The 25,871-nt window shown below is 41.2% G+C and overlaps 1 protein-coding gene across 1 annotated transcript in view; it reads right to left on the bottom strand.

Annotated features, from left to right (window-relative positions):
* LOC147350628 (uncharacterized) overlaps positions 1-25,871 on the bottom strand; it is a 107,668-nt gene that overhangs the window by 32,155 nt on the left and 49,642 nt on the right. The window contains exon 5 of the mRNA XM_086362321.1: positions 686-763. Within this exon, the coding sequence (XP_086218447.1) occupies positions 715-763 (49 nt within the window). The 3' untranslated portion in view covers positions 686-714. The remainder of the gene's footprint in view (positions 1-685; positions 764-25,871) is intronic.

Below are 25,871 nucleotides of genomic sequence, written 5' to 3'. Positions count from 1 at the left end.
AACAACAGGGTTGTTGGGAGCATTTAATGAGATAATCCATGTAAATTCCTAGCACACCTAGTGCTCTGAAAACACCATGGTCCCCTCCTATCACTAGATGGTAGGTTCCAAGAGGCCAGGAGCCATAACTCGATTTGCTAATTGGTGGATCCCCAAAGCCTAACATAGTATCTCAGAGAATATTTACTATTGGTGCTGACACTATGGTATTAGAGAAGAGACTGGAAGAAACATTAGTTCCCTCTTCATCCTCCCCAGATCACTTTCCCCCTCATTGAAGCAAGCTAAATACATAGCAGAGGGACAGCAGTGAATTTCCCCTACTACTTCAGGAATCACCACTGTAGAGGCAAATGGAAGCCAATCTAAACTAACCCAGCTGAAGTCTCGGTCTGACTCTCATTCCCCAGACAGGGCCAGCAAGGCAGCATACTACACACTGCCTTTATTTGACTGATATGATTTGATCTGATTAATTCTATTCCATTTGATTGATTTTCAAATCCCTTTCTTATTTTCACTCCAAGTTCCCCAAAATGCAAGCGAGAGAGAACAACCACATTCTAGGAGACAAACTTTAATATTAGAATAAGTGCATTCACTTGGTTGAGAGGGGCTGGAGAAGAGGCCTCTATTGGAATAAAGACTAAAAGAAGAAATGCTTTTTCCAATTTAGATAACTTACTTTTTTGAGAAGAAAATTTATCCACTTTCTTATATCCAGACTAAACAGTTGGTGATGAGGGGTTTTGGTTCTGGACTCCTGCCAATTAGAAGGAAAATTTAGTATTATTTGTGGTAGAACAGAGCTAGTACCCTGATTAAATTCCCATTATCATTTAGGACCTGGATTCTAGGTAGGCGACATACAAACTCTTGACTATTCACACTAATTCACTATCTTGTAGCCCCCCAGTTGCCATGATCACACAAAGACTTTGGTGGCCAGGACCCAGGTGACCACCTCCAGGCTGGCGTAGCATCAGGAGCATCTTGGATGATTAACAGATGTTCAGTCAAGTTTAAACATTGAGGTTGTCTGTCTAGACAGCTAGTCAAACTTCTTCACATGTCCCAAGAGCCCTGCCCTGACTCTCCCTGGCTCCAGCTGTGGGGATGATTGACATTTTGGACCTCTTAGAGACATACACTTTCTAAACATGAGTCTTGAAGTGAGGGAATGGGGAACTGAATGAGGACTGCAGGGCCCCACTAGTGAAGGAACTTGTTTCAAACTCCTCAGCCTGAGGCTGAATATGACCTCGAGCCTCGGTCTGTGGACACTAAGACCAGTGCTGTTCCCATTAAATGACATGAATATTGATAAATATCTTACCTTTTCCTCACACTTAACAAAGTCTGTGAAAACAGAATTTAATAATCCACTTCTGCATCTGCCAGTGGGCATTACAGGCACTTACAGGTTTCTACCCTTTAGAAGCACACATTTTTAAAATGTCAACAACTGTCCAGGAGGCAGTTCAGTTCAGTTCAGTCGCTCAGTCTTGTCCGACTCTAAGCGAACCCATGAATCGCAGCACGCCAGGCCTCCCTGTCCATCACCAACTCTCGGAGTTCATTCAGACTCATGTCCATTGAGTCAGTGATGCCATCCAGCCATCTCATCCTCTGTCGTCCCCTTCTCCTCCTGCCCCCAATCCCTCCCGGCATCAGAGTCTTTTCCAATGAGTCAACTCTTCGCATGAGGTGGCCAAAGTACTGGAGTTTCAGCTTCAGCATCATTCCTTCCAAAGAAATCCCAGGGCTGATCTCCTTCAGAAAGGACTGGTTGGATCTCCTTGCAGTCCAAGGGACTCTCAAGAGTCTTCTCCAACACCACAGTTCAAAAGCATCAATTCTTCAGCGCTCAGCCTTCTTCACAGTCCAACTGTCACATCCATACACGAGCACAGGAAAAACCACAGCCTTGACTAGACGGACCTTTGTTGGCAAAGTAATGTCTCTGCTTTTGAATATGCTATCTAGGTTGGTCATAACTTTCCTGCCAAGGAGTAAGCGTCTTTTAATTTCATGGCTGCAGTCACCATCTGCAGTGATTTTGGAGCCCCCAAAAATAAAACCTGACACTGTTTCCACTGTTTCCCCATCTATTTCCCATGAAGTGATGGGACCAGATGCCATGATCTTTGTTTTCTGAATGTTGAGCTTTAAGCCAACTTTTTCACTCTCCACTTTCACTTTCATCAAGAGGCTTTTTAGTTCCTCTTCACTTTCTACCATAAGGGTGGTGTCATCTGCATATCTGAGGTTACTGATATGTCTCCCAGCAATCTTGATTCCAGCTTGTGTTTCTTCCAGTCCAGAGTTTCTCATGATGTTCTCTGCATATAAGTTAAATAGCAGGGTGATAATAGACAGCCTTGACATACTCCTTTTCCTATTTGGAACCAGTCTGTTGTTCCATGTCCAGTTCTAACTGTTGCTTCCTGACCTGCATACAGATTTCTCAAGAGGCAGGTCAGGTGGTCTGCCTCTTGAGAAATTCTTTCAGAATTTTCCACAGTTTATTGTGATCCACACAGTCAAAGGCTTTGGCATAGTCAATAAAGCAGAAATAGATGTTTTTCTGGAACTCTCTTGCTTTTTCCATGATCCAGCGGATGTTGGCAATCTGATCTCTGGTTCCTCTGCCTTTTCTAAAACCAGCTTGAAAATCTGGAAGTTCATGGTTCATGTATTGCTGAAGCCTGGCTTGGAGAATTTTGAGCATTACTTTACTACCATGTGAGATGAGTGCAATTGTGCGGTAGTTTGAGCATTCTTTGGCATTGCCTTTCTTTGGGATTGAAATGAAAACTGACCTTTTCCAGTTCTGAGGCCACTGCTGAGTTTTCCAAATGTGCTGGCATATTGAGTGCAGCACTTTCACAACATCATCTTTCAGGATTTGAAATAGCTCAACTGGAATTCCATCACCTCCACTAGCTTTGTTTGTAGTGATGCTTTCTAAGGCCCACTTGACCTCACATTCCAGGATGTCTGGCTCTAGGTGAGTGATCACACCATCGTGATTATCTGGGTCGTGAAGATCTTTTTTGTACAGTTCTTCTGTGTATTCTTGCCACCTCTTCTTAATATCTTCTGCTTCTGTTAGGTCCATACCATTTCTGTCCTTTATCGAACCCATCTTTGCATGAAATGTCCCCTTGGTATCTCTAATTTTCCTGAAGAGATCTCTAATCTTTCCCATTCTGTTGCTTTCCTCTATTTCTTTGCATTGATTGCTGAGGAAGGCTTTCGTATCTCTTCTTGCTATTCTTTGGAACTCTGCATTCAGATGCTTATATCTTTCCTTTTCTCCTTTGCTTTTCACTTCTCTTCTTTTCACAGCTATTTGTAAGGAGGCAGTTAGCTTCAAGCATATGAAAATAATAATGCTGGGAAAGACTGAAGGCAAAAGGAGAAGGGGACAACAGAGGATAAGATGGTTAGATAGCATCATCCGCTCAATGGACATGAATTTGAGCCAACTCCAGGAGATAGTGGAGGACAGAGGAGCCTGGCATACTGCAGTCCATGGGGTCAGAAAGAGTCAAACACAAATTAGGGACAGAACAACAACAGTATGAATATAAATTCTGTATTAGTTAGTGAGGGCTACTGTAACAAAGTTTCACAGACTGCATGGCTTAAACAATACAAGTTAGTATCTCATAGTTCTGGAGACTAGAAGTTCAAGGTGTTATCTGGGTAAGGCTGATTTTTTCTGGGGGCTGTGAGGGAAGGATCTGTTTCAGGCCTCTCTTCTTGTTAGTAGATGGTTGTCTTCTACGTCTCTTCACATCATCTTCCCACCATGCATACATGTCTGTGTGTTCAAATGGTCCCATTTTATAAAGACATCAGTCATACTGGATTAGGAGCCACACTTAGTAAAAGACCCTATCTCCAAATCGCAACACATTCTGAGGTACTAGGGGTTAAGACTTCAGCGTAAATTCAAGGGGGAACACAACTGAACCAATAACAAACTCTAAATCAGTTTTTCCCAAATTTTGACTATTTGTGTATGTATCATCACATACCTTTGCTATATTCATATACCATCTATACAATTAACCCCTTAAGACTTAAAAATCAACCTGGCTTAGCAAAATAGATTTATTGTAAAAGGTAACTTGATCTCTTATATAAATAATAAACCAATGCTTCTCTACTATACATTAAAACTATTATTATGATTAAAAAGTTCACATACCACCCTGCCTGGTGGGCTTCAGTCCATGGGGTCACAAAGAGTTGGACACAACTCAGTGACTAAGCACAAACGCATGCGTAGCACTTAACATTTTCTCACATACCACCATTCGTAGGCATATCATACTTGAAGTAACATCATACGTGAAGTAACACAAATCCAAATGGCTTGTGAGTGGGTTTGCGTATGTTCAATGTGAGTTGAGGTTTTGTGGGTATTTATTAAATAAGACAAATCTCATTTAAGAGGCAATAGTTCTGCAACTCCAAATCAATTCTTGGTATCTTCCAGCCTCAGAGAAACAGTCCATCTAATTTTCTGTATGGTAAAGTTCCAAGAAAATCCTAAAATGGGAAAACAGGATCGGGGTCTCTAGGAATTTGACTGCTGCAAGTGACACATAGAAGAGCTGCAGAATAATTTTGAAAAGATAAATTAGGGTGGGATCATGTACCTTCCACCCTGCAGCTCATTGGCTATATGGTTTCTGAATGAATTATTGAAACTTCTGCTGTGAAAGGCTTGGAGTGGAGTAAGTTGATTTTAAGGGAAGTAGTGGGGAAGTATATCATCCCATAGTCTTCCCAGTTCATGTCCTAGACATTAGATCACAAGAAAAATTCTCTAGAATAGGAATAATTGGGGCCCAGGGGCCCCTCCCACTCCTATGATAGATACAACCAGTTTTCCATGGGTCTCCTTACTCCTGAGCCCTTAAGAATCTTAAAATCCTTGCCAACACAACACTCCAGGAAGCCACTGTCAACTACAGAGAGGAAAACCACAGGCCAGCTCTTTGGTTCAGGGTGCTTTCTCTGGCCTCCACAAGGGCCAGTCCTATAAAATAATAGGAAAAGGTCTTCACCACCCTTTTCTCCCATGTTTTCTTCTTAGCCTTCAGGACTCAGTTGAAATGCATGTCTCCAAGAACACCTTTCCATAGATACATAATAAGAGATCTAAATAAATGTTTTAATGCCTCCCATTATTCTCTATATCAAAGTTATTTGATTCCTTTATATCATTTACTATGACTTATAATTACTATTTGCTTAAGTACTTATTATTTTAATAGTCTTGCTTACATTCAAGGAATGTAAGTTCCTTGAAAGTAAGGGTTATATTGGTCTTATTCATCATTCTATCACTACCATACACTAAGCACTCAATAAATACTTCTTGAAAGAAAAATAGAAAGGAAAAATGAAAGGGGGAAAATGATAAAGCAAGGGGAGGGAAGAGAAAAGAAAGAAAAAAGGGGAGGTGGAAGAGGAGGGGAGGGGCGAAGAGAGAGTGTTCTAAGCCATTGACAATTCGCCATAATATGTAGTTGCACGTGATTGATCACCAGTTAATGTGGTGAGTGAGGTATTCCTCTCTGTGGGTCATACAGTGAAGCTACCTTTCCTCTTCTCAAAACCTTGCTTCTCAAATAGGAATATCCCCTTCTTAGAAGTACTGGCAGTGGGGGAGGAATGGGAGACTTTTGCCATCCTCTCTACTTTTCTGGTTCTCCCCTGTGAGAAGTGATTTATCTGCTTGGTGAGGTGATCAGACTCTAGCATCAAGTGTCTACCAGTTGCTGTGGTGCAGGGTAATGATTTGACTGTTTGCTTGGGCTCATTCTCCACACTTCTCTCTTGGTCCCCTGACCTCAGCAGGATGTGAGGATGGCTGTGTTCATCCATGTGACTGGCTGGTGGAGTGTCTGCTGGGCAGATCTACTTTCTTCAAGTTTATCCCAAGGTCTAGACTTGGGGGTAAAAAAATAGAACACTCACTAGACACTGTCAGGTCACATCATTCTACATTTTTACCAATTATGATTTGGATATTTTGAGCCCTATATAACTTGGATATCTATTTCTTGAAAGACTTATAACTCAGAGGGGAAAAGAGTGAATTTGATTACCCCCTCAGAAAACCTAATATGAAAAGACAAAGATATTGCATGATACCAGCTTGACTTTGCAGTACTAGAATCCTAGCTGGCAGAACATGCAGCCTTTTTTGGCAGGCTAACAAATGTTCCAAGATCACTCTTGGCATCATGCTTCCTCTCCAGACTCTTTCTAAGCTTATAATAAGAGCCCTACAACACCTAGTAGATCAGAAACATAACAGACATGGAGAGAAAAGGCCTGCGGAGCTGGGTGAGGTCATTTCAGAGGGAGCCTGGTTCACCGCAGGATGGCTTTGTATGATGAGACCCCCATTAGGATGGAGGTCAGGCCCTCTCGCAGCAGATGTCCTGTCAGATTCTGAGAATTTTAGCACAAAAGAGGAACGGTGCTGCAGTGGCTTGCTGCAGTGATTCATGGGACGTGGGAACACTTCTTGGTGGTTAGGGATTTACAAATGCTTTTAGGTATGGATACCATCCATGTCTGCAAAGATGCAGAGAGCTGTTCATACAGAAGAGTTTGCTTTTATTGTTCCAGATGTGAAACGCTCCTTTAGAGACATAAGAGAGAGACTGAGGATATTTCATAGAGAGAAGAAAGTGATTTTTAAAACAGAGGCAGGGATATTCTTTTTTAAAGGATCTACATTAATTTGTGGCATTAAGGAGCCCACAAAAAAGGAAATTTTACCCCTCTGAAACAGCTCAGTCCATGACCCACTTCACCCTCAAACCTTGCCTGATTATTGCCGAAAGTAGTGGATTCCCTGACCTCTTATCCTCATGGGACTCAGCCTGTCCCATCCCATTGGCACTTTTCATGTACTGTTTAGGGGGGTCAGTCTTCCCAGTTAGATTGTCAACTTTTTAAAGAAGGGAATTACATTTATGTCTTACACATCTTAATATTATCATAGCATCTAGCATCTTGTCCTAAATACATTAGAAACAAATTTAATAGTTTGAATTTTTTTATTTCTAAAAAGAGGTCACATTAATGAATTTCACATTTGCAGTGTTCCCGCCACAGGCTGGGAACTATTCTGGGGTTTGAAGCTGCCATTATGTTGTGGATAATGAAGATAAAACTAATAACACCAATATGAACAACAGTTATCATAGGTAAGAGTTATTAAGTTTTTATCACAGTAGGTCAAGCACCACTTTAAGCCTTTTACATATATTATCTCATTTAATCCTCACTGCGTCACTAGGAGGTGGTTATTACTAAGCTTATTTCTCAAGAAATAAGAACACTGAAGCGCAGAAAGAATACATGAAACAGGGTCCCTGTCCTAGAGTAGTTCACAGACTGGTGGGGAGTCAAAACGTAAAGTGGTGATGATAATATTCATAATACTAATAATACTCATAATTCGAATATACTTTTAAGTGAAAATTGGAAGACCATACATAAGAAAAAAGAAGTGTGTCAACTATATGAATAGGGTGTATATGTGTAAGCAAGAGATAAGATGAAATTAAGCATAATAAGGCATCAGAATTAGATGAATGAGTATTTCTTTTCTTCATAATGCAATGAGTATGATCCAGTGGTGTTGATTAATGTTTAACAATGAGATTTCCAGGTGTAGTCTCTGATGAATGTTGTTTGATATTTTCACTTACATTAATGAGTAAGATGAAACTGAAATAAATAATAAGAACATATGTCAAAACTTCATTTGTCTGTAAAGGATGAGTAACTTCTTTGTTAAACCAGATAATAGTTTTCAAACACTGGAAGAACATCTCATCAATTTTCTTCAGCTATTCACAATGCAAAAAGGCCACATAAACAGCACACACGTTAAACCTGCATTACTGACTTTTCTCTGTCATTTTGTTACAAAGAGAAAAGGGGTTAGCAAACTACAGTCCATGGGTTCCTATTTTTATAAAGTTCATTAGCTCATTGCTTCCCCCCCACCCCATGTTTAAAGGGTTATAAGGAAGAAAGAGGAGGAGAAAGAGGGAGAAGAGAAGAAAGAGGAGGGAGAAGAGGAGGAGGAAGTTATGAAGTGGAGGATGGGCAGAAAGGGGAGGAGGAAGAAGAGAAGCAACAGTAACAAAGCCTAAAATATTTATTATCTGTGTCTTTATAGAAAGAGTTTGCCAACTCTTGGACTATATAATCAACAAAACAATAAATTATGCCTTGATTTTGTAGCATTGCTGATTTCTATAGTGCAAATATTCCCTCTGTGGCTGATCTCAAGCTAACAGTACAATGCAAAGTTGAGAGGAGATGTACAGTCAGGCACCATCATACAGTATTTCCACCACATGGAAGTAATAAACATAGATTATCTCAATAGCATTGAGAATCAGAAAGTGCAGTAAAATAATTAGGGAGGGATGAGTTTTGAGTATTTATTATGTTAAAAGGTAATTTTATTTTATTGTAAATTTATAGAATTTTTTTTTTATAATTCTTGCTTTTTAAAATTCATGAAACTTTAACAACTTCCTTCTGCAAAATAAAAGAAGCTGGCTCCAGCACACTACAGTGTGACCACAGAAGTAGCTGGTTGCCCATGATGTTAAAGTTGATGCCACAATGACCCATGTACTCCTGTAAAGTAACAAAAGTCTAACCAGCAGAACCTGCTAGTGCAGTTCAGTTCAGTTACTCAGTCATGTCCAACTCTTTGCAACCCCATGGACTGCAGTACACCAGGCTTCCCTGTCCATCACCAACTCCCAGAGCTTGCTCAAACTCATACCCATTGAGTCAGTGATGTCATCCAACCATCTCATCCTCTGTTGTCCCCTTCACCTCCCACCTTAATCTTTCCTCACTTCAGGGTCTTTTCCAATGAGTCAGTTCTTTGCATCAGGTGGACAAAGTATTGGAGTTTCAGCTTCACCATCAGTTCTTCCAATGAATATTCAGGACTGATTTCCTTTGAGAGTATCTTGTTGGATCTCCTTGCAGTCCAAGGGACTCTCAAGAGTTCTTCAAGACCACAGTTCAAAAGCATCAATTCTTCGGCACTCTGCTTTCTTTATGATCCAGCTCTCATATCCATACATGACTACTGGAAAACCCATAGCTTTGACTAAACAGACCTTTGTTGGCAAAGTGTTGTCTCTGCTTTTTAATATGCTGTCTAGGTTGGTCATAGTTTTTCTTCCAAGGAGCAAGAGTCATTTAATTTCATGGCTGCAGTCACCATCTGCAGGGATTTTGGGGCCCAAGAAAGTAAAATCTATCAGTTTCCATTGTTTCCCCATTTATTTGCCATGAAGTGATGGAACCGGATGCCATGATCTTTGTTTTTTGAATGTTGTGTTTTAAGCCAGCTTTTTCACTCCCCTCTTTCTCTTTCATCAAGAGGCTCTTTAGTTCTTCTTCACTTTCTGCCATAAGGGTGGTGTCATCTGCATATCTGAGGTTATTGATATATCTCCCGGCAATCTTGATTCCACCTTGTACTTCATTCAACTCAGCATGTCACATGATATATTCTCCATATAAGTACTCTGCATATAGAACATGCTAAGAATACCCTTTATGAGGATGTTCATTACAGCCTTGTTTATAATTGTGAAAAATTAAAAATATCTAAATATCCACTGGTAGGAGAACAGATAAATAAAACATTGTATAGTTGTATTATAGAATATTTACATTGTGGAATTCCTATTATGCTACAATGGTAATGCATTATCTATCCCTACATGCATCAACATAGATAGATTTCAAAACCAAAATTGTGAAAAGGAAATGTCAGAAAAATATGTACAAATGATGCAATTTATGTTGATTAAAAACAAAGGATACAACCTGTATATTGTCTATAGCATATCAAGTGTGATAAAGGTATCAAATCATAGAGGAGAAAGATGATCCCCTAAATGTGATATTAGTTGCCTCTACAGGGTAGGACGGAGAAGGCAATGGCACCCCACTCCAGTACTCTTGCCTGGAAAATCCATGGACGGAGGAGCCTGGTAGGCTGCAGTCCATGGGGTCGCTAGAGTCGGACACGACTAAGTGACTTCACTTTCACTTTTCACTTTCATGCATTGGAGAAGGAAATGGCAACCCACTCCAGTGTTCTTGCCTGCAGAATCCCAGGGACAGGGAAGCCTGGTGGGCTGCTGCCTCTGGGGTCGCACAGAGTCAGACACGACTGAAGTGACTTAGCAGCAGCAACAGGGTAGGAAGAACAAGCCTCCCCAAAGTATCCATTATGGGTTTTAGACTGATCATTCATTGTATAGAAAATGTTTTATGTATGTGTTCCTAAACAATATGTTGTTTCATTTTGTCTTTTTTATGAACTTTTTTTTAAATTTTATTATTATTATTATTTTTTTACTTTACAACATTGTATTGGTTTTCCCATACATCAACATGCATCTGCCACAGGTGTACACGTGTTCCCCATCCTGAACCCCCCTCCCACCTCCCTCCCCATACCATCCCTCCGGGTCATCCCAGTGCACCAGCCCCAAGCTTCCTGTATCCTGCATTGAACCTGGACTAGCATGAACTTTATATAAATGTATACCTGATGTCATCTTCAGTGACTTTTTTCACCACATTATTGCTTCAATATGTAAACAGCTGTTTGACAAAGACTGATTGGTCTGATAATACAAGTAACCGTGAGGATTTGGAGCAACCTGAACTGTGTGTTGTAGTATAAATTATTATAAACACTTTGGAAAACAACTGGATGCTATTTTGTAATCTTGAACAAATGCACGTACTATATGCACCAACCTACCACACACTTGTACCGGAAGACACAGGGAAATACAAAAATGTTTATAGAGCATGCTTGTAACAGCAAATACTCGAGGTGAAGTATTTTTGATCTTGGGGATTATTAATACACTGTAATTCTGAACTATGCAACACATTATTTGTTGTGGAAAAGAGATGAAAAAATAGTTTTTATCTGTCATTAATAGCAAAGTAATTTGGATTTGTTCTAGGCTAAAGTATAGCCTTTGTAATTGTATCATATATTTAGGCTGCTGCTGCTGCTGCTAAGTCGCTTCAGTCGTGTCCAACTCTGTGCGACCCCAGAGACAGCAGCCCACCAGGCTCCCCCGTCCCTGGGATTCTCCAGGCAAGAACACTGGAGTGGGTTGCCATTTCCTTCTCCAGTGCATGAGAGTGAAAAGTGTAAGTGAAATCGCTCAGTCGTGTCCGACTCTTAATGACCCCATGGACTGCAGCCAACCAGGTTCCTCCATCCATGGGATTTTCCAGGCAAGAGTACTGGAGTGGGGTGCCATATTTAGGCTAAACACTTTTAAAAAGCCAATTTCTAACTCTTAGAAGTCAATGGGATTGATGTCATCATAAATTCATAGCAAGGTCTCTGTATTCTTTTGTAATAGGTTGGAAAGGGTGGGAGAAGTGATGCTAGAGGCAGATAGAGGGGAAATGCACAGCTTTTCCCCTCTATCAGAGTTTCAGAACCCTGATCATCACCACGCCCAACCCCATCTGTCTCCATCTATTGAGCATCAAAGTTTATCTCCTCTGCAGAGAACCATGTTTGTTGAGTCTGAGAAACAATTAGATTAAATTTTTGGCACCTATTTAAAAGCATAGAAATTTTGAATTCATGTTCAACTTTGAAGGATTTCTTCCTTGGAAGAACAACTAAAAGAAATTTGAGATTTGAACTTCCCCTCCAAAAATGATTATTTTGTAAAGAAGAATAATTCTTTACAGACTCTTCCCCCCCCCCCACACACACACAGGTTTTCTTTTCAGACTCTTTAAAATGAGCCACATAAGCCCAGAATTCCAAAATCAGCTGTTTCCTCAGTGACTACTCTGTGGTTAAAATGCAACACAGAGAAAAATACATGTACAAATGTATCAAGTGTTAACAGTAGAAAAGATCTTCCAATTTGCAAAACAAAATAAAAAGCTCAGTCATTAGTGAACACCCACCTAGCTCCCATCCTTCCTCAATCCCAGCTGGCCCCAGCATGCACAAGAAGTCCCTGCGGGCAATCCTATGAGTCCACCAGAAAAGTTAACCCTGTTAAGTGTCAGAGGTTAAGTGACCTGCTCATGATCTTTGGGTGAGCGTCAGGGTCATGACAGGAACCCAGTTCTGAGGGAAATCTCTGCACCTGCTTTCCCAGCAGTTTTTACATATAGTTCTATGAATGGGAAATGCTTTGTTTGTATTTGTTGCTTTGTCTCCACTGTTCATAAAAATGCTTTGAGACCCCTTCTTTGACTTGACTTCTTGAGTGATACTGTTTGCATTTTAATCAAATGAAAAGGGGAGCACGACAGCTCACCCAATAATCCCACCATGCCATGTACAAGGAGAATACCAATTACCAGTCTTAATACCAGTTAGATATTCACCTGTCAGTAACTTCCTTCCTGATAACACTTCCTGCAGATTCTGTAGGCAGCTGGCTGGGTTCCAAGTTCCACAGAGTGGCCGTGGGAAGCTTTTCACAAACTTGGGCCCCTCCATCCCCTGCCCTCTTTGTCCCCATCCAAGCACAGCCAGAGACGTGCAGCAGTCTTCTAAGCACCAACTGTGGAGAGGCACTTGCGGGGCTTCATAAAAAATGGCAAGAGAATGCTTCTGCTCACTCTAAGGACTTCAGCTTTTTGCAAATAAATGAGAAATTCTCATTGTCCTAGAGAAGAAGATACTTACTGCCTTCCCTCTAACTCATCTCTCTCTCTCTCTCTCTCTCTCTCTCTCACACACACACACACACACACATACACACACACACACACACTCGCAGACTGCACCTAAACAGTTCTTCAAGACGTTAATACCTTTACTCAAGTTTGACAAAACGCTGCATTCCAACAGTTTCTGTGGTTGAAAGAGAAAGACATTTCCCAAAAGGCAAAGGTACATTATCGTGGGAAAGGGAGGAAGAGGAAACTGTACCTTAGGGAACTCCTGCAAAATTCAGAGTGATGCTTTGAAGTCAGGACAAATTGATAATTTACCTCTCACTTAACCAATCTGAATATTCATTGCATTCTGATACACTACAGGTAAAGAAGTGTGTAAACTTAACAACCCATTCCAGGAGGGATGTGTGCATAACACATGGGGCAAAATCAAGGAAAGAGAAGGCTGCTACCCTAGTTCTTCAGAAGAAAGATTCTCAATACCCCCACCAGGCTGTAGCACCATACCCTCAGATGGCCCTCAAAACAAGCTGAGGAGCCTGTCCTGGGGGCTGCTCTGGGCTGTATCTCAGCACATATCCTGCATTACGTGTTGCCTTCTTTTCTCCTCACTGCTTCCAACATGCTAGTGAATTAACCAGAAGCAAAAGGGATTCAAAGCTGGTCCTTTGAGGGGAGGGAAAAGGCTGGGAGTGGATATCAAAAGGCAAAGATGGAAATAATGATGTTCTTGGGCTATAGAGAAGTACATTTGCAACTGTCTGCAGAAACATTTCTTACAGGAACCCTCAAGAAAAATTCACTGGTTGAGACTTGAGCAAGGAAGCTTTTTCCACAGAATGGGTGTCTAGGTTATTCCTGGCAAGATCTCTGTGCATGGGTAGATTCATTCTCAAAGAAAGAATGGTTCCCACAGCTCTAGATTTACAACCCATGTTGATGAACTCCTTGAAGACTGGGGTCCCAACTCTTTCATTCTCAGTGCTTCAATTCCCACATTCAGAAGAAGGTGAAAATGACTTCCTCACAGTTTTTGTGACTAAATAATATACCATCGGACAAGGCAATGGCACCCCACTCCAGTACTCTTGCCTGGAAAATCCCATGGACGGAGGAGCCTGGAAGGCTGCAGTCCATGGAATCGCTGAGGGTCGAACACAACTGAGCAACTTCACTTTCACTTTTCACTTTCATGCATTGGAGAAGGAAATGGCACCCCACTCCAGTGTTCTTGCCTGGAGAATCCCAGGGACGGGGGAGCCTGGAGGGCTGCAGTCCATGGGGTCGATAAGAGTCGGACACGACTGAGCGATTTCACTTTCACTTTTCACTTTCATGCATTGGAGAAGGAAATGGCAACCCACTCCAATGTTCTTGCCTAGAGAATCCCAGGGACGGGGGAGCCTGGTGGGCTGCCGTCTATGGGGTTGCAGAGTCGGACACGACTGAAGTGACTCAGCAGTAGCAATATACCATCAGTGACAATGCTCCAAAAAAGGAGCCATGTAAATGGATCATCCGTGAGCTAGAGCAGGAGTTTTGAGTTCTGATGTCCCAGATACATCTCAGTGAACCAAGAGCAGCATCCTGTTGTGTCGAGGAGGCAGTCACCTTAAACAGCCAGCCAGACGACAGGAAGGCAAGCCTGCTTTCAGAGAATGTGCAGTAAGTGCTTCACGTCATGCTGGGCATCTTCTATCCCCCATCTCATTTAGCTGTTGCAAAACCTCTGCAAGAATACTTGTTACTATCCCTGCTTAACAGGGAGGAAACAGATGAGGAACCAGGCTGAGACTGAGAAGGTCTGTCAGGTGAAGACAGCTGGTAACGACTGCTGTTTCTGTAAGAGGTTACCAACAACAGGTGCTCACTTTCAGCCTCTCTCCCAGTGAGAGCATTTTTGTGTGCCCTAATTCTGGCCCATAAGACCTAAGCAGGATCTGCTGGGATTCTATGAAGATTGTACTCCCTAATTAAAGGTATGCAGGAGGAATCATCTCACTTTTCCTCATTGCATATCCTTATTTCTTCCTGTGACCTCTGGAATCATTAAAGCTCTTCCATGGTCATGGTGGCTCACATTATCAATTCAGAAAATGCTTGTGGGCCAGTCATGATACGGTAGTCCTTCGCCACTGAATTAACCAACAGGAAAAGCTAGCCTCTGGGTATCTCCTCGTGTTAAAAAAATGCCTTTGGCATTCCTTGGTATTTACCCAAAGGAGCAGAAAACTTAAGTCCATGTAAAAACTTACACACAGACATTTACAGCAGTTTTATTCATAATTGTCAAAACTTAGAAGAAACCATGTGTAGAATCTTTTGTGTTGCTGGAAGAGGGCATCTGCTATGACCAGTGTGTTCTCTTGGCAAAACTCTATTAGCCTTTGCCCTGCTTCAGTCTGTACTTCAAGGCCAAATTTGACTGTTACTCCAGGTGTTTCTTGACTTCCTACTTTTGCATTCCAGTCCCCTATAATGAAAAGGACATCTTTTTTGGGGTGTTAGTTCTAGAAGGTCTTGTAGATCTTCACAGAACTGTTCAGCTTCTTCAGCATTACTGGTTGGGTCATAAACTTGGATTACTGTGCTATTAAATGGTTTGTCCTGGAAATGAACAGAGATCATTCTGTCATTTTTGAGATTGCATCCAAGTATTGCATTTCAGACTCTTTTGTTGACTATGATGGCTACTCCATTTCTTCTAAGGGGTTCTTGCCCACATTAGTAGATATAATGCTCATCAGAGTTAAATTTACCCATTCCAGTCCAATTTAGTTTGCTGATTCCTAAAATGTCGATGTTTACTCTTGCCATCTCCTGTTTGACCACTTCCAATTTGCCTTGATTCATGGACCTAACATTCCAGGTTCCTATGCAATATTACTCTTTACAGCACTGGACTTTGCTTCTATCTCCAGTCACATCCACAACTGGGTATTGTCTTTGCTTTGGCTCTATCTCTTCATTTTTCTGGAGTTATTTCTCCACTGATCTCCAGTAGCATATTGTGCACCTACTGACCTGGGGAATTCATCTTTCAGCTCTATACAGTAAGCAAAAACAAGACTGGGAGCTGACTATGGCTCAGATCATGAACTCCTTATTACCAAATTCAGACTTAAATTGAAGAAAGTAGGGAAAACCACTAGACCATTCAGGTATGACCTAAATCAAATCCCTTATGATTATACAGTGGAAGTAAAAAATAGATTCAAGGGATTAGATCTGAGAGACAGAGTGCCTGAGGACAGGACATTGTATAGGAGACAGGGATCAAAACCATCCCCATGGAAAAGAAATGCAAAAAAGCAAAATGGTTATTTGAGGAGGCCTTACAAATAGCTGAGAAAAGATGAGAAAAAAAAAAAAAAACAAAGGAGAAAAGGAAAGATATACCCATTTGAATGCAGAGTTCCAAAGAATATCAAGGAGAGACAAGAAAGCCTTCCTCAGTGATCAGTGCAAAGAAATAGAGGAAAACAATACAATGAGAAAGACTAGAGATCTCTTCAAGAAAATTAGAGATACCAAGGGAACATTTCACGCAAAGATGGGCACAGAAATGGTATGGACCTAACAGAAGCAGAAGATATTAAGAAGAGGTGGCAAGAATACACAGAAGAACTATACAATAAAGATCTTCATGACCCAGATAATCATGATGATATGGTCACACCTAGAGCCAGACATGCTGGAATTCAAAGTCAAGTGGGCCTTAGAAAGCGTCACTATGAACAAAGCTAGTGGAGGTGATGGAACTCCAGTTGAGCTATTCCAAATCTAAAAAATGATGCTGGTAAAGTGCTGCACTCAACATGCCAACAAATTTGGAAAACTCAGCAGATGCCACAGGACTGGAAAAGGTCAGTTTTCATTCCAATCCCAAAGAAAGGAAATGCCATAGAATATTCAAACAACTGCACAATTGCACTCATCTCACATGCTAGTAAAGTAATGCTCAAAATTCTCCAAGCCAGGCATCAACAGTACGTGAACCATGAACTTCCAGATGTTCAAGCTGGATTTAGAAAAGGCAGATGAACCAGAGCTCAAATTGCCAACATCCGTTGGATCATAGAAAAAGCAAGAGAGTTCCAGAAAAACATCTATTTCTGCTTCATTGATTATGCCAAAGCCTTTGACTGTGTGCATTGCAACAAACTGGAAAATTCTTAGAGATATGGGAATACCAGACCACCTTACCTGCCTCCTGAGAAATTTGTATGCAGGTCAGGAAGCAACAGTTAGAATTGGACATGGAACAACAGACTGGTTCCAAATAGGGAAAGGAGTACATCCAGGCTGTATATTGTTACCCTGCTTATTTAACTTATATGCATAGTACATCATGAGAAATGCTGGACTGGCTGAAGCACAAGCTGGAAATAAGACTGCTGGGAGAAATATCAATAACCTGAGATAGGCAGATGACACCACCCTTATGGCAGAAAGTGAAGAAGAACTAAAAAGCCTCTTGATGAAAGTGAAAGAGGAGAGTGAAAATGGTGGCATAAAACTCAACATTCAGAAAACTAAGATCATGGCATCTGATCCCATAACTTCAAGGTAAATAGATGGGGAAACAATGGAAACAGTGGCTGACTTTATTTTTGGGGACTCCAAAATCATTGCAGATGGTGACACTTGCTCCTTGGAAGAAAAGTTATGATCAACCTAGACAGCATATTAAAAAGCAGAGACATTACTTTGCCAACAAAGGTCCATCTAGTCAAAGCTACGGTTTTCCCTGTTCTCATGTATGGATGTGAGAGTTGGACTATAAAGAATGCTGAGCATTAAAGAATTGATGCTTTTGAACTGTGGTGTTGGAGAAGACTCTTGAGAGTCCCTTGGACTGCAAGGAGATCAAACCAGTCCATCCTAAAGGAGATCAGTTCTGAATATTCACTGAAGGCCTAACACCGAAGCTGAAATTCCAAAACTTTGGCCACCTTATGTGAAGAACTGAGTCATTGGAAAAGACCCTGATGCTGGGAAAGATTGAAGGTGGGATGAGAAGGGGACGACAAAGGATATCAAGGTTGGATGACATCACCAACTCAATGGACATAAGTTTGAGTAAGCTCCAGGAGCTGGTGCTGGACAGGAAGGGCTGGTGTGCTGCAGTCCATGGGGTTGAAGAGTCGGACACGACTGAGTGACTGAACTGAATTGAAGAAGCAACCAAGATGTCCCTTAGTGGTGAACGAATGCATAAACTGTAGAACATTCAGACAATGTAATATTATTTAGGGTGAAAAAGTAATGAGCTATCAAGCATAAAGAGACATGGAGGAACCTTCAATGCATTTACTAAGTGAAAGAAGTCTGAAAAGGCTGCACAGTCTATGGCTCCAACTATATGATACGCTAGAAAAGGAAAAACTATGGGAACAGTGAAATACCAATGCAAGAGGTGGAGGTAGGGCAGAGGGAGGGCTATGTGGAGTACCGAGGATGTTTAGGACAGTGAAAGTATTCTGTGTGACACTATAATGGCGGGTACATGTCATTACGCATTTGTCCAAACCCAGAGAATATACAACCCTAAGCGTGAACCCCAATGTAAACTATGAAGTTTGATATAGGCATGCCAAGAGAAAGGAGGTCTCTCTTTTCCTTTGGATCTAAGTTATTAAGATTAGGACTAACTGCCATTTTTCTCACTATGTGTAAAAAACCTGGCTGAGATCATCTAGTGGGAACCAAAGCCAAGAGGTTAGAAAAAGAAAAAAACACCTTAATATCATTTGATACCCTCGATTAGATTGCTCCTGAAGTCCTTCTCTGGACTCTTCTCTGGATGATCTCAACAACATCATCCATTAATTTTTCTTTTGTGTCAATGCCAATTTGAGTTCTATTTCTGTCTCATGCTACCAAATGGATACCATCTAATTCACCCAAATCATCCAGGAGAGGTATTTTTTCATTTCTATTGTGTTGGCCAAAAAGTTCATTCTGGTTTTTCCGTAACATGTTATGGAAAAACTCAAACAAACATTTTGGCCAACCCAGTAAATGGAGGCTTGGATCAGGAAAACGTATGGAATTCCTTAGAGATAATGAAAGTCCAACCCTAGAATCTCTGACCCAAGACTCACTCGATTTGGATAAAAATTCCGATTTGAGGGACTTCCCTGGTAGTCCAGTAGATAAGACTCCACACTCCCAATGGCAGGGGCCTGGGTTTGATCCCTAGTCAGGGAATTAAGATCCTACACGCTGCACCTAGGCCTGAGCATTGCAACTACTGGGCCCAAGTGCCGCCACGAAGGGCCAGCACAGCCAAAACAAATAATAACTGAACAAGCAAATAAATAAACAAATGTGTGTGTGTGTATTCAGTTGTGCAGGACTCTGCGATCCCATGGTCTGTAGCCAGGCAGGCTGCTCTATCCACGGCATTTCCCAGGCAAGAATACTGGAGTGGGTTGCCATTTCCTTCTCCAAAATTAATCAATCAAGCACTAAAAGTAAGTTCTTTTTTTAAAATTCAGATTTTGTTTCTTCACGTTGCTGTTGTTCAGTCACTAAATCGTGTCCAACTCTCAGTGACCCTTCACATGGGAACTTCTCAAACACTGCTGTTTTTCAGAGTTTGCACTCGCTCCTGGGCTACTATGGGGTGACCTCCCCACCCAGTCAAGTCCTACCTCCAGGCCCCTACACCAACATCAGCCCACTTGGAGGTGCAGGAGGGGGCAGTGGAGCAACAGAGGCCCAGTTGGCAGTCTTGAGGGAACCCTTCCTAGCCCCTGTGCCTCATCAACTTCACAGTATACTGAGCTGATTTATGAGAAAAGGTTATTAAAGCATGTAAGAGCTCCTGCTGGAGAGAAAATTATCTGTATAAACAAAGTGTTATTACGGGAATCAGGGAAGCCACATGCGGGAAAGGTCATTAAAATAAGGAAAAACTGGCATATCAATCTCTTCTAAATCACTGAACTCGCCTGAGATAAGTTAAGTATCTTTATATCTCACATGTTTCTTTCTGATCATTAGTCTTTCCAGCTCAGAAGGAGACATTCTCAGATGCTAAACTGTTGAGCAGTTTAAATTAGAGGGAATTTCTAAGAAATAAGTTGTGAAGTTGCCTTTTTGAAGGAGGGCTCAATTAGAGACTGCCTTGTAATACAAAGCAGGCATTTGAATCTCCATAGTGTTATTTTCTCTCCCACAAATGAAAGACTAATTTTTTTCCTTTGCTTCATTTGACAAGATTTGATGTTTTCCATTCTTTTTCCTAACAAGGAGGAATGCACAAACAGTCACCCTGTATACAGTGGTGTACTTCACAAAAATGATTTTCAGGCTTCGGGTTAAGAAAACAAATCCCCTTAGTAGATTAATTTGTATTAAAAAAAATTTGAGTTAGGGCCAGATTCCTCCCATGGAAATCATATTAGTAAACAGTTGGTTCCATTAAGATGTTTTACTCAAGTTTGGTTCTCTGAGCCAGATTCCTTTGTTCTTAATGAGGGGTTTTGACAGCCCAGCTCAGACTACTGATCGATATTCTTCAAGCATGTGAGCCATATAATGAGTCCTTGATTTCTCTTTTATTCATTCTTTGGAACTTTAATTCTGGAATTCAGAGACAATAATATTATATCTAAACGTTCTCAAAAGTTTTGTTTGCAGTGTACAATTACGTGCAGTTAAGTATTGGTATAAAGATATTATGATGGCATTTCAGTCAGGGGCCCTAGCACTACCTGAATTCTTGCCTTGGGCACACCACTACTTCTTTTATAACGTTTCCAAGGGAGATATTAAACAAAGGAAGCAAAACACAGGGGCTTTAACCCCAAATGCCAAAGTAGAATTCAAGCATGCTGGGCTCAAATCCATAGAGATCTCCTGAGGCCGAGTGAGACAGGTTTGAATGGACTAGAAGCAAGTAGAAAGCCTATTCTGTCTCAACAAAGCCTGGCGAATTTGAGTGCTTATCTCTGCAAAGTTTTTAGTGCCTAAGCCTGAACTGGAATTCTTAGGATCTGGTGATGAAGAAGCATTGAAAGAGAGATGGCTAGATTCTCCCCCAGTATAGTGGGACCAGGCCAGAATATCACCCCAAAGGAGAAAAGATGAATTCTTAAATCATGTAGTGATCCACCCAAAGTGGTCCCTTTTTGCAGGTGGAGGGAAGTGGCTATAATGAAAAAGAGGAGTCAAAAACCCCTTCTCCATTTTTAGAAAACAAAATGTGAAAAATTTTTATGCCTTAGCATTGTGTATTTTAACATACAGACATATAGACTTGACTCATGTAGGAAATTCTCTCTAATTAGCATTAGTGTTGTCTTTTATATAATGCTAGACATAATTAGTCATCCAACATAATGAGCTTGGTCTGAATTTTAGTATGTACTAGAGTCCTCAATGTTGTCAAGTCACTAAGTCATGTCCAACTCTTTGTGACCCCATGGACTGCCACACACCAGCCTTCCTGTACTTCACTATCTCCTGGAGTTTGCTCAAACTCTTGTCCATTGAGCCAGTGATGCCATTCAACTATCTCATCCTTTGTCACACGGTTCTCTTCCTGAACATCTCATCCTCTGTAACCCTATTCTCCTCCCGCCCTCAATCTTTCCCAGCATCAGGGTCTTTTCCAATGAGTTGGCTCTTCTCATCAGGTGGCCAAAGTATTGCAGCTTCAGCTTCAGCATAAGTCCTTCCAATGAATATTCAGGACTGATTTCTTTTAGGATTGACTGGTTTGCTTTCCTTGCTGTCCAAGGGACTCTTCTCTAACTCCATAGTTCAAAAGCATCAATCCTTCAGTGCTTAGCCTTCTTTCCAGTCCACCTCTCACATCCATACATGACTACTGGAAAAACCATAGCTTTGACTAATTGGACCTTTGTTGGCAAAGTGATGTCTCTGCTTTTTAATATGCTGTCTAGGTTGGTCATAACTTTTCTCCTAAGGAGCAAGTGTCTTTTAATTTCATGGCTGCAGTCACCATCTGCAGTGACTTTGGAGCCCAAGAAAATAAAATCTGTCACTATTTCCACTTTTTCCCCTTCTATTTGCCATGACGTGATGGGACCATATGCCATGATCTTCGTTTTTTGAATGTTGAGTTTTAAGCCAGCTTTTTCACTCTCCTCTTTCACCCTCATCAAGAGGCTCTTTAGTTCCTCTTCATTTTCTGTCATTAGAGTGGTATCATCTGCATATCTGAGGTTGATGATATTTCTGAGGTTTGTCAAATCACAAACTGGAATAAACATTGCTGGGAGAAATACCAACAACCTCAGAGTTCTCATAGTTATACTCAAAGTCCTCCAAATACATTTAAAAGCATTCATCATTGTGCTGTCTATAATCTTTGTATCTTTTTTCTAGTATCTATATCCTAATTTCCTCCACTTTCAACCTATGTGCTTCTAGTGAAATTGACTCTAACTTTAACTCAAGAATGGGATGAATGACTTGGACCTGGCCAAAGTCCTGCATCCAGATGGCATCAGTAATCCAATCAAAGACGAACACATGGGCTTACCCAGTCCAATCAGAGTTGACCCCTGACTATTCCTTGGAAATTCTAGGATAAAGATGCTCACTTTTTTCTGATCGATTTCAACACAGAAGCATGCAGCTCCAAGAGCTGACAACAGTCACCATTCAAGCATGAGAAGAGAGCCAACAAGAATGGAGGTAACACCAAGGCAACACAGCTGAGAAATGTGTAGAGAAAAAGTAAAGTCCGGAGACAACTTTTGAGTCTTGGATCAAGTCATATCTGAAGCTGGTATGTCTTTGAATTACTTGATTTACAAGAGCCAATAACTTATTTGACATGTGTAAGACAATTTGGGTTGAATTTTTGTCTTTTGTAGACTTAAAAAATGCCATAAATGATACACATATGTGCATTTCATAAACATTACCCAGGATAAAATAACACTAGAGGATAAAGATACTTCTATAAATTCACACACTAATAATAAAATTTAGATCTAAAATGTGTGAGTACTTAACGTAGGCCAGACATTATTGTAACTTCATTCTATGTTTAACTCATTTAATTCTAACAAAAAATCCAATAAGTGAATGCTATTATTTTCCCCTTTACATATGGAAAATGTGACATAATGAAGGAAAGATGGAGCTTAAATACTAACCCAGGCAATCAGAACCCAGAGCTTGTATACATAACTACTATATTCTACTGCTAAGACCTCCCCAAAAGATACTTTCAATGCTCATCACCTATAAAGGTGTCTACTTGAGAGATGAGGGTCATTTTATGATGTAACAATCAAAAAGTGGCCTTAAGATGAATATGAAGACCCTCAAACAAAGATATACATGTATTTAATCTTCAATAAGATTTGAGCCCAAGAAGCAATTTCCATATTAAGAGAATGGCCTTAAACACCAGTCTTTTCAGTTGTGGGCACAGAAACAGGTGTTTTGAAGTCAGTCTCTCTCTGTCTCTCTCTCTCTCTGTGGAATGGCCAGTGAGGAATGGGCAGAAATCAGGATATGGAGCTGCTGCTGCTAAATCACTTCAGTCATGTCTGACTCTGTGTGACCCCATAGATGGCAGCCCACCAGGCTCCCCCGGGCCCCTGGGTTCTCCAGGCAAGAACACTGGAGTAGGTTGCCATTTCCTTCTCCAATGCATGAAAGGGGAAAGTGAAAGTGAAGTTGCTCAGTCGTGTCCAACTCCTAGCGACCCCATGGACTGCAGCCTACCAGGCTCCTCCATCCATGGGATTTTCCAGGCAAGAGTACTAGAGTGGGTTGCCACTGCCTTCTCCGAGGATATGGAGCAATGGAGTACAAAATCTATGGTTTCAATTTCCAGTTGGCTTGACAATTCTCAGGGGCAGGGGTGATAGCTCTTGATCCCTGTTATGGGCTAAATTGCTTCACCCTCTAAATTTATGTACTGAAACCCTAACCTCCAGTACTTCAGAAAAGGACTGTATTTGGAGACGGGACCTTTAAAACGGTTATTAAGTTAAAATAAAGCTGTTAGAGTGGGCTTGAGTCCAATCTGATAAGTGTCCTAATTAGAAGAGATTAGGACAAACAGACACCAAGGACACACACACAGAAAGAGGACCAAGTGAGAGGACACAGCAAGAAGACAGCCACTGCAAAGGCAAGAGAGAGGCCTTAGAGGAGACCAAACCTGCAACACCTTGGTCTCGGACTGCTAGTCTCCAGAACCATGAGAAAAATAAATTTCTATTTTTCAAGCCGCCCAGTCTATGGTATTTCATTGTGACAACTCTAGCAAACTAAGTCTCTGAGAGTTCAGGGTAAAAGATATATTCGAACACCCTGTGCGTAGCAGCTTTATATCTACCTGGGTAGAGTTTATTAAAAGCTGGGCAAACGCCATGGTTCCCAGCCAGATGGAGAACTGGAATGCTGAACAGAATGCCTAGGTAAAAGCCAAACAGTAGTGACAGACCAATGGGCCATGTTTGATGAGCAATGGATCAGATATCCAGCTTAAAATCGTAGCTCTGCTACTAACTAGCTATGTGACCCTGTGCATGTTTTTAACCACTGAGTTGCTTCATCCATAAGGATCCCTATCTCGTGGCTATTGCAAGGATTAAATGAAAAGAAGTAATATATGAAAAACAGTACAGTTACAAAGCCATTGCAAGCACTCAATAAATGGAAATCATGGGGTGGCCATGATTTTATGGATGCTGCATGCCTAGGGTTTACTCTAGTGAGAACCTGTGGCTTCCAGCCTGACTCTGCATAGATTATGGCTGGCAGGGCCAAGTCTTCTGGCCTTTTGCCTGCCTTGGTACAGACTAACTTCCCTACTGGACTGTGCTGGCAGGAGCAGAGGTTCAAGGCCCATAGCTGAACAGGTTGAGAAGCCAGAGCTAAGATTTTCCCCCATCCCCCCACAGATAGATAGTAAATCTATCCAGTAGGGTCATCTTAGAACAAAAAGGGACAATACCAGGCACAGATTCCTTTATCCTGTTTAGTACCCACTTCAAAGCACTCTGACCCCCAAGACCTCCCTTGAACATGGGTGGAAGAAAGCTCCAGAGGAGAAAATTCTCAGGATACTATGCAAGAAAAGGGTCATCATTTTGATATGTGGATGTCATTTGCCTAATAAAAAAAAAAGTTCTTGAATAATCAAAAACACACTAAAGTGTAAGCAGTAAATTAGGTCTACACATCCAAAACACCCAGACCATTGCTACAGTGAAATTAAAAACATTTTTAGTCAGTTATGATTCTAAGAAGGGAATTTTACAAAAATGAAGCTATATTTTAAAAATACTTCTTGAGATTCAGTCACATCAGAGAAGAAATATTTTTTCTTAAGATATTTTCATCAAGGATGACTTTGTTTTCTTTCTCTGCTGAATTAGAAACCCATTTACAATGCCAAACCATTAGAACAAGACCAATCCTGTTATGACAAATATCATTGCCCAGCCAATGGTCCACTCATTGCAAAATGTATTTAATAAACATTTCCAGAACCACCCAAGAATGGAAAAACTATGAATGCTATTTCCTGTTAAGGGTCTGAAGCAAGCCTAACGGGAGAACCACACAGTGTGGGGATCTCTGGGGCTGGAACTAGAGGAGTGTTTACTCAAAGCAACTCGAGGGAGCATGGCTGGAAATGGGTAGGGGAAGAGGAACCAGAATCCTAGAGAAGTCAAAACAGTCACCGGGAAAACAACCTCAGATGTTAAAATATCAACAGAAGGATGAGGCAAGGACAGAAACTGAAAGTAAGTAACAGTTTCAGCAGATATGAAACCAAAGCATCAGTGAAAGAGAAATGTGAAGTCAGAACTGGGGCTGTGAACCTTAAATACTGGCTTTCTTTGTGGGGTCACATAGATAAAAAGAGTACAGGCGTGCCTGTATGCCGCCAAGTCGCTTCAGCTGTGTCTGACTCTTTGTGACCCTATAGACTGCAGCGCACTAGATTCCTCTGTCCATGGGATTCTCCAGGCAAGAATACTGGAGTGGGCTGCCATGCCCTCCTCCAGGGGATCTTCCGGACCCAGGGATCCAACCCACATCTCAGGCCTTCTGCATCGGCAGGCTGGTTCTTTACCACTAGCACC

The sequence above is a fragment of the Bos grunniens genome, chromosome 20 (genome assembly GCF_055505025.1).
Source record: "Bos grunniens cultivar Pamir isolate PY7600 chromosome 20, Bosgru_T2T1.0, whole genome shotgun sequence".
Classification (NCBI taxonomy): Eukaryota; Metazoa; Chordata; class Mammalia; order Artiodactyla; family Bovidae; genus Bos; species Bos grunniens.
This window is presented reverse-complemented; position numbering and strand designations above follow the sequence as displayed.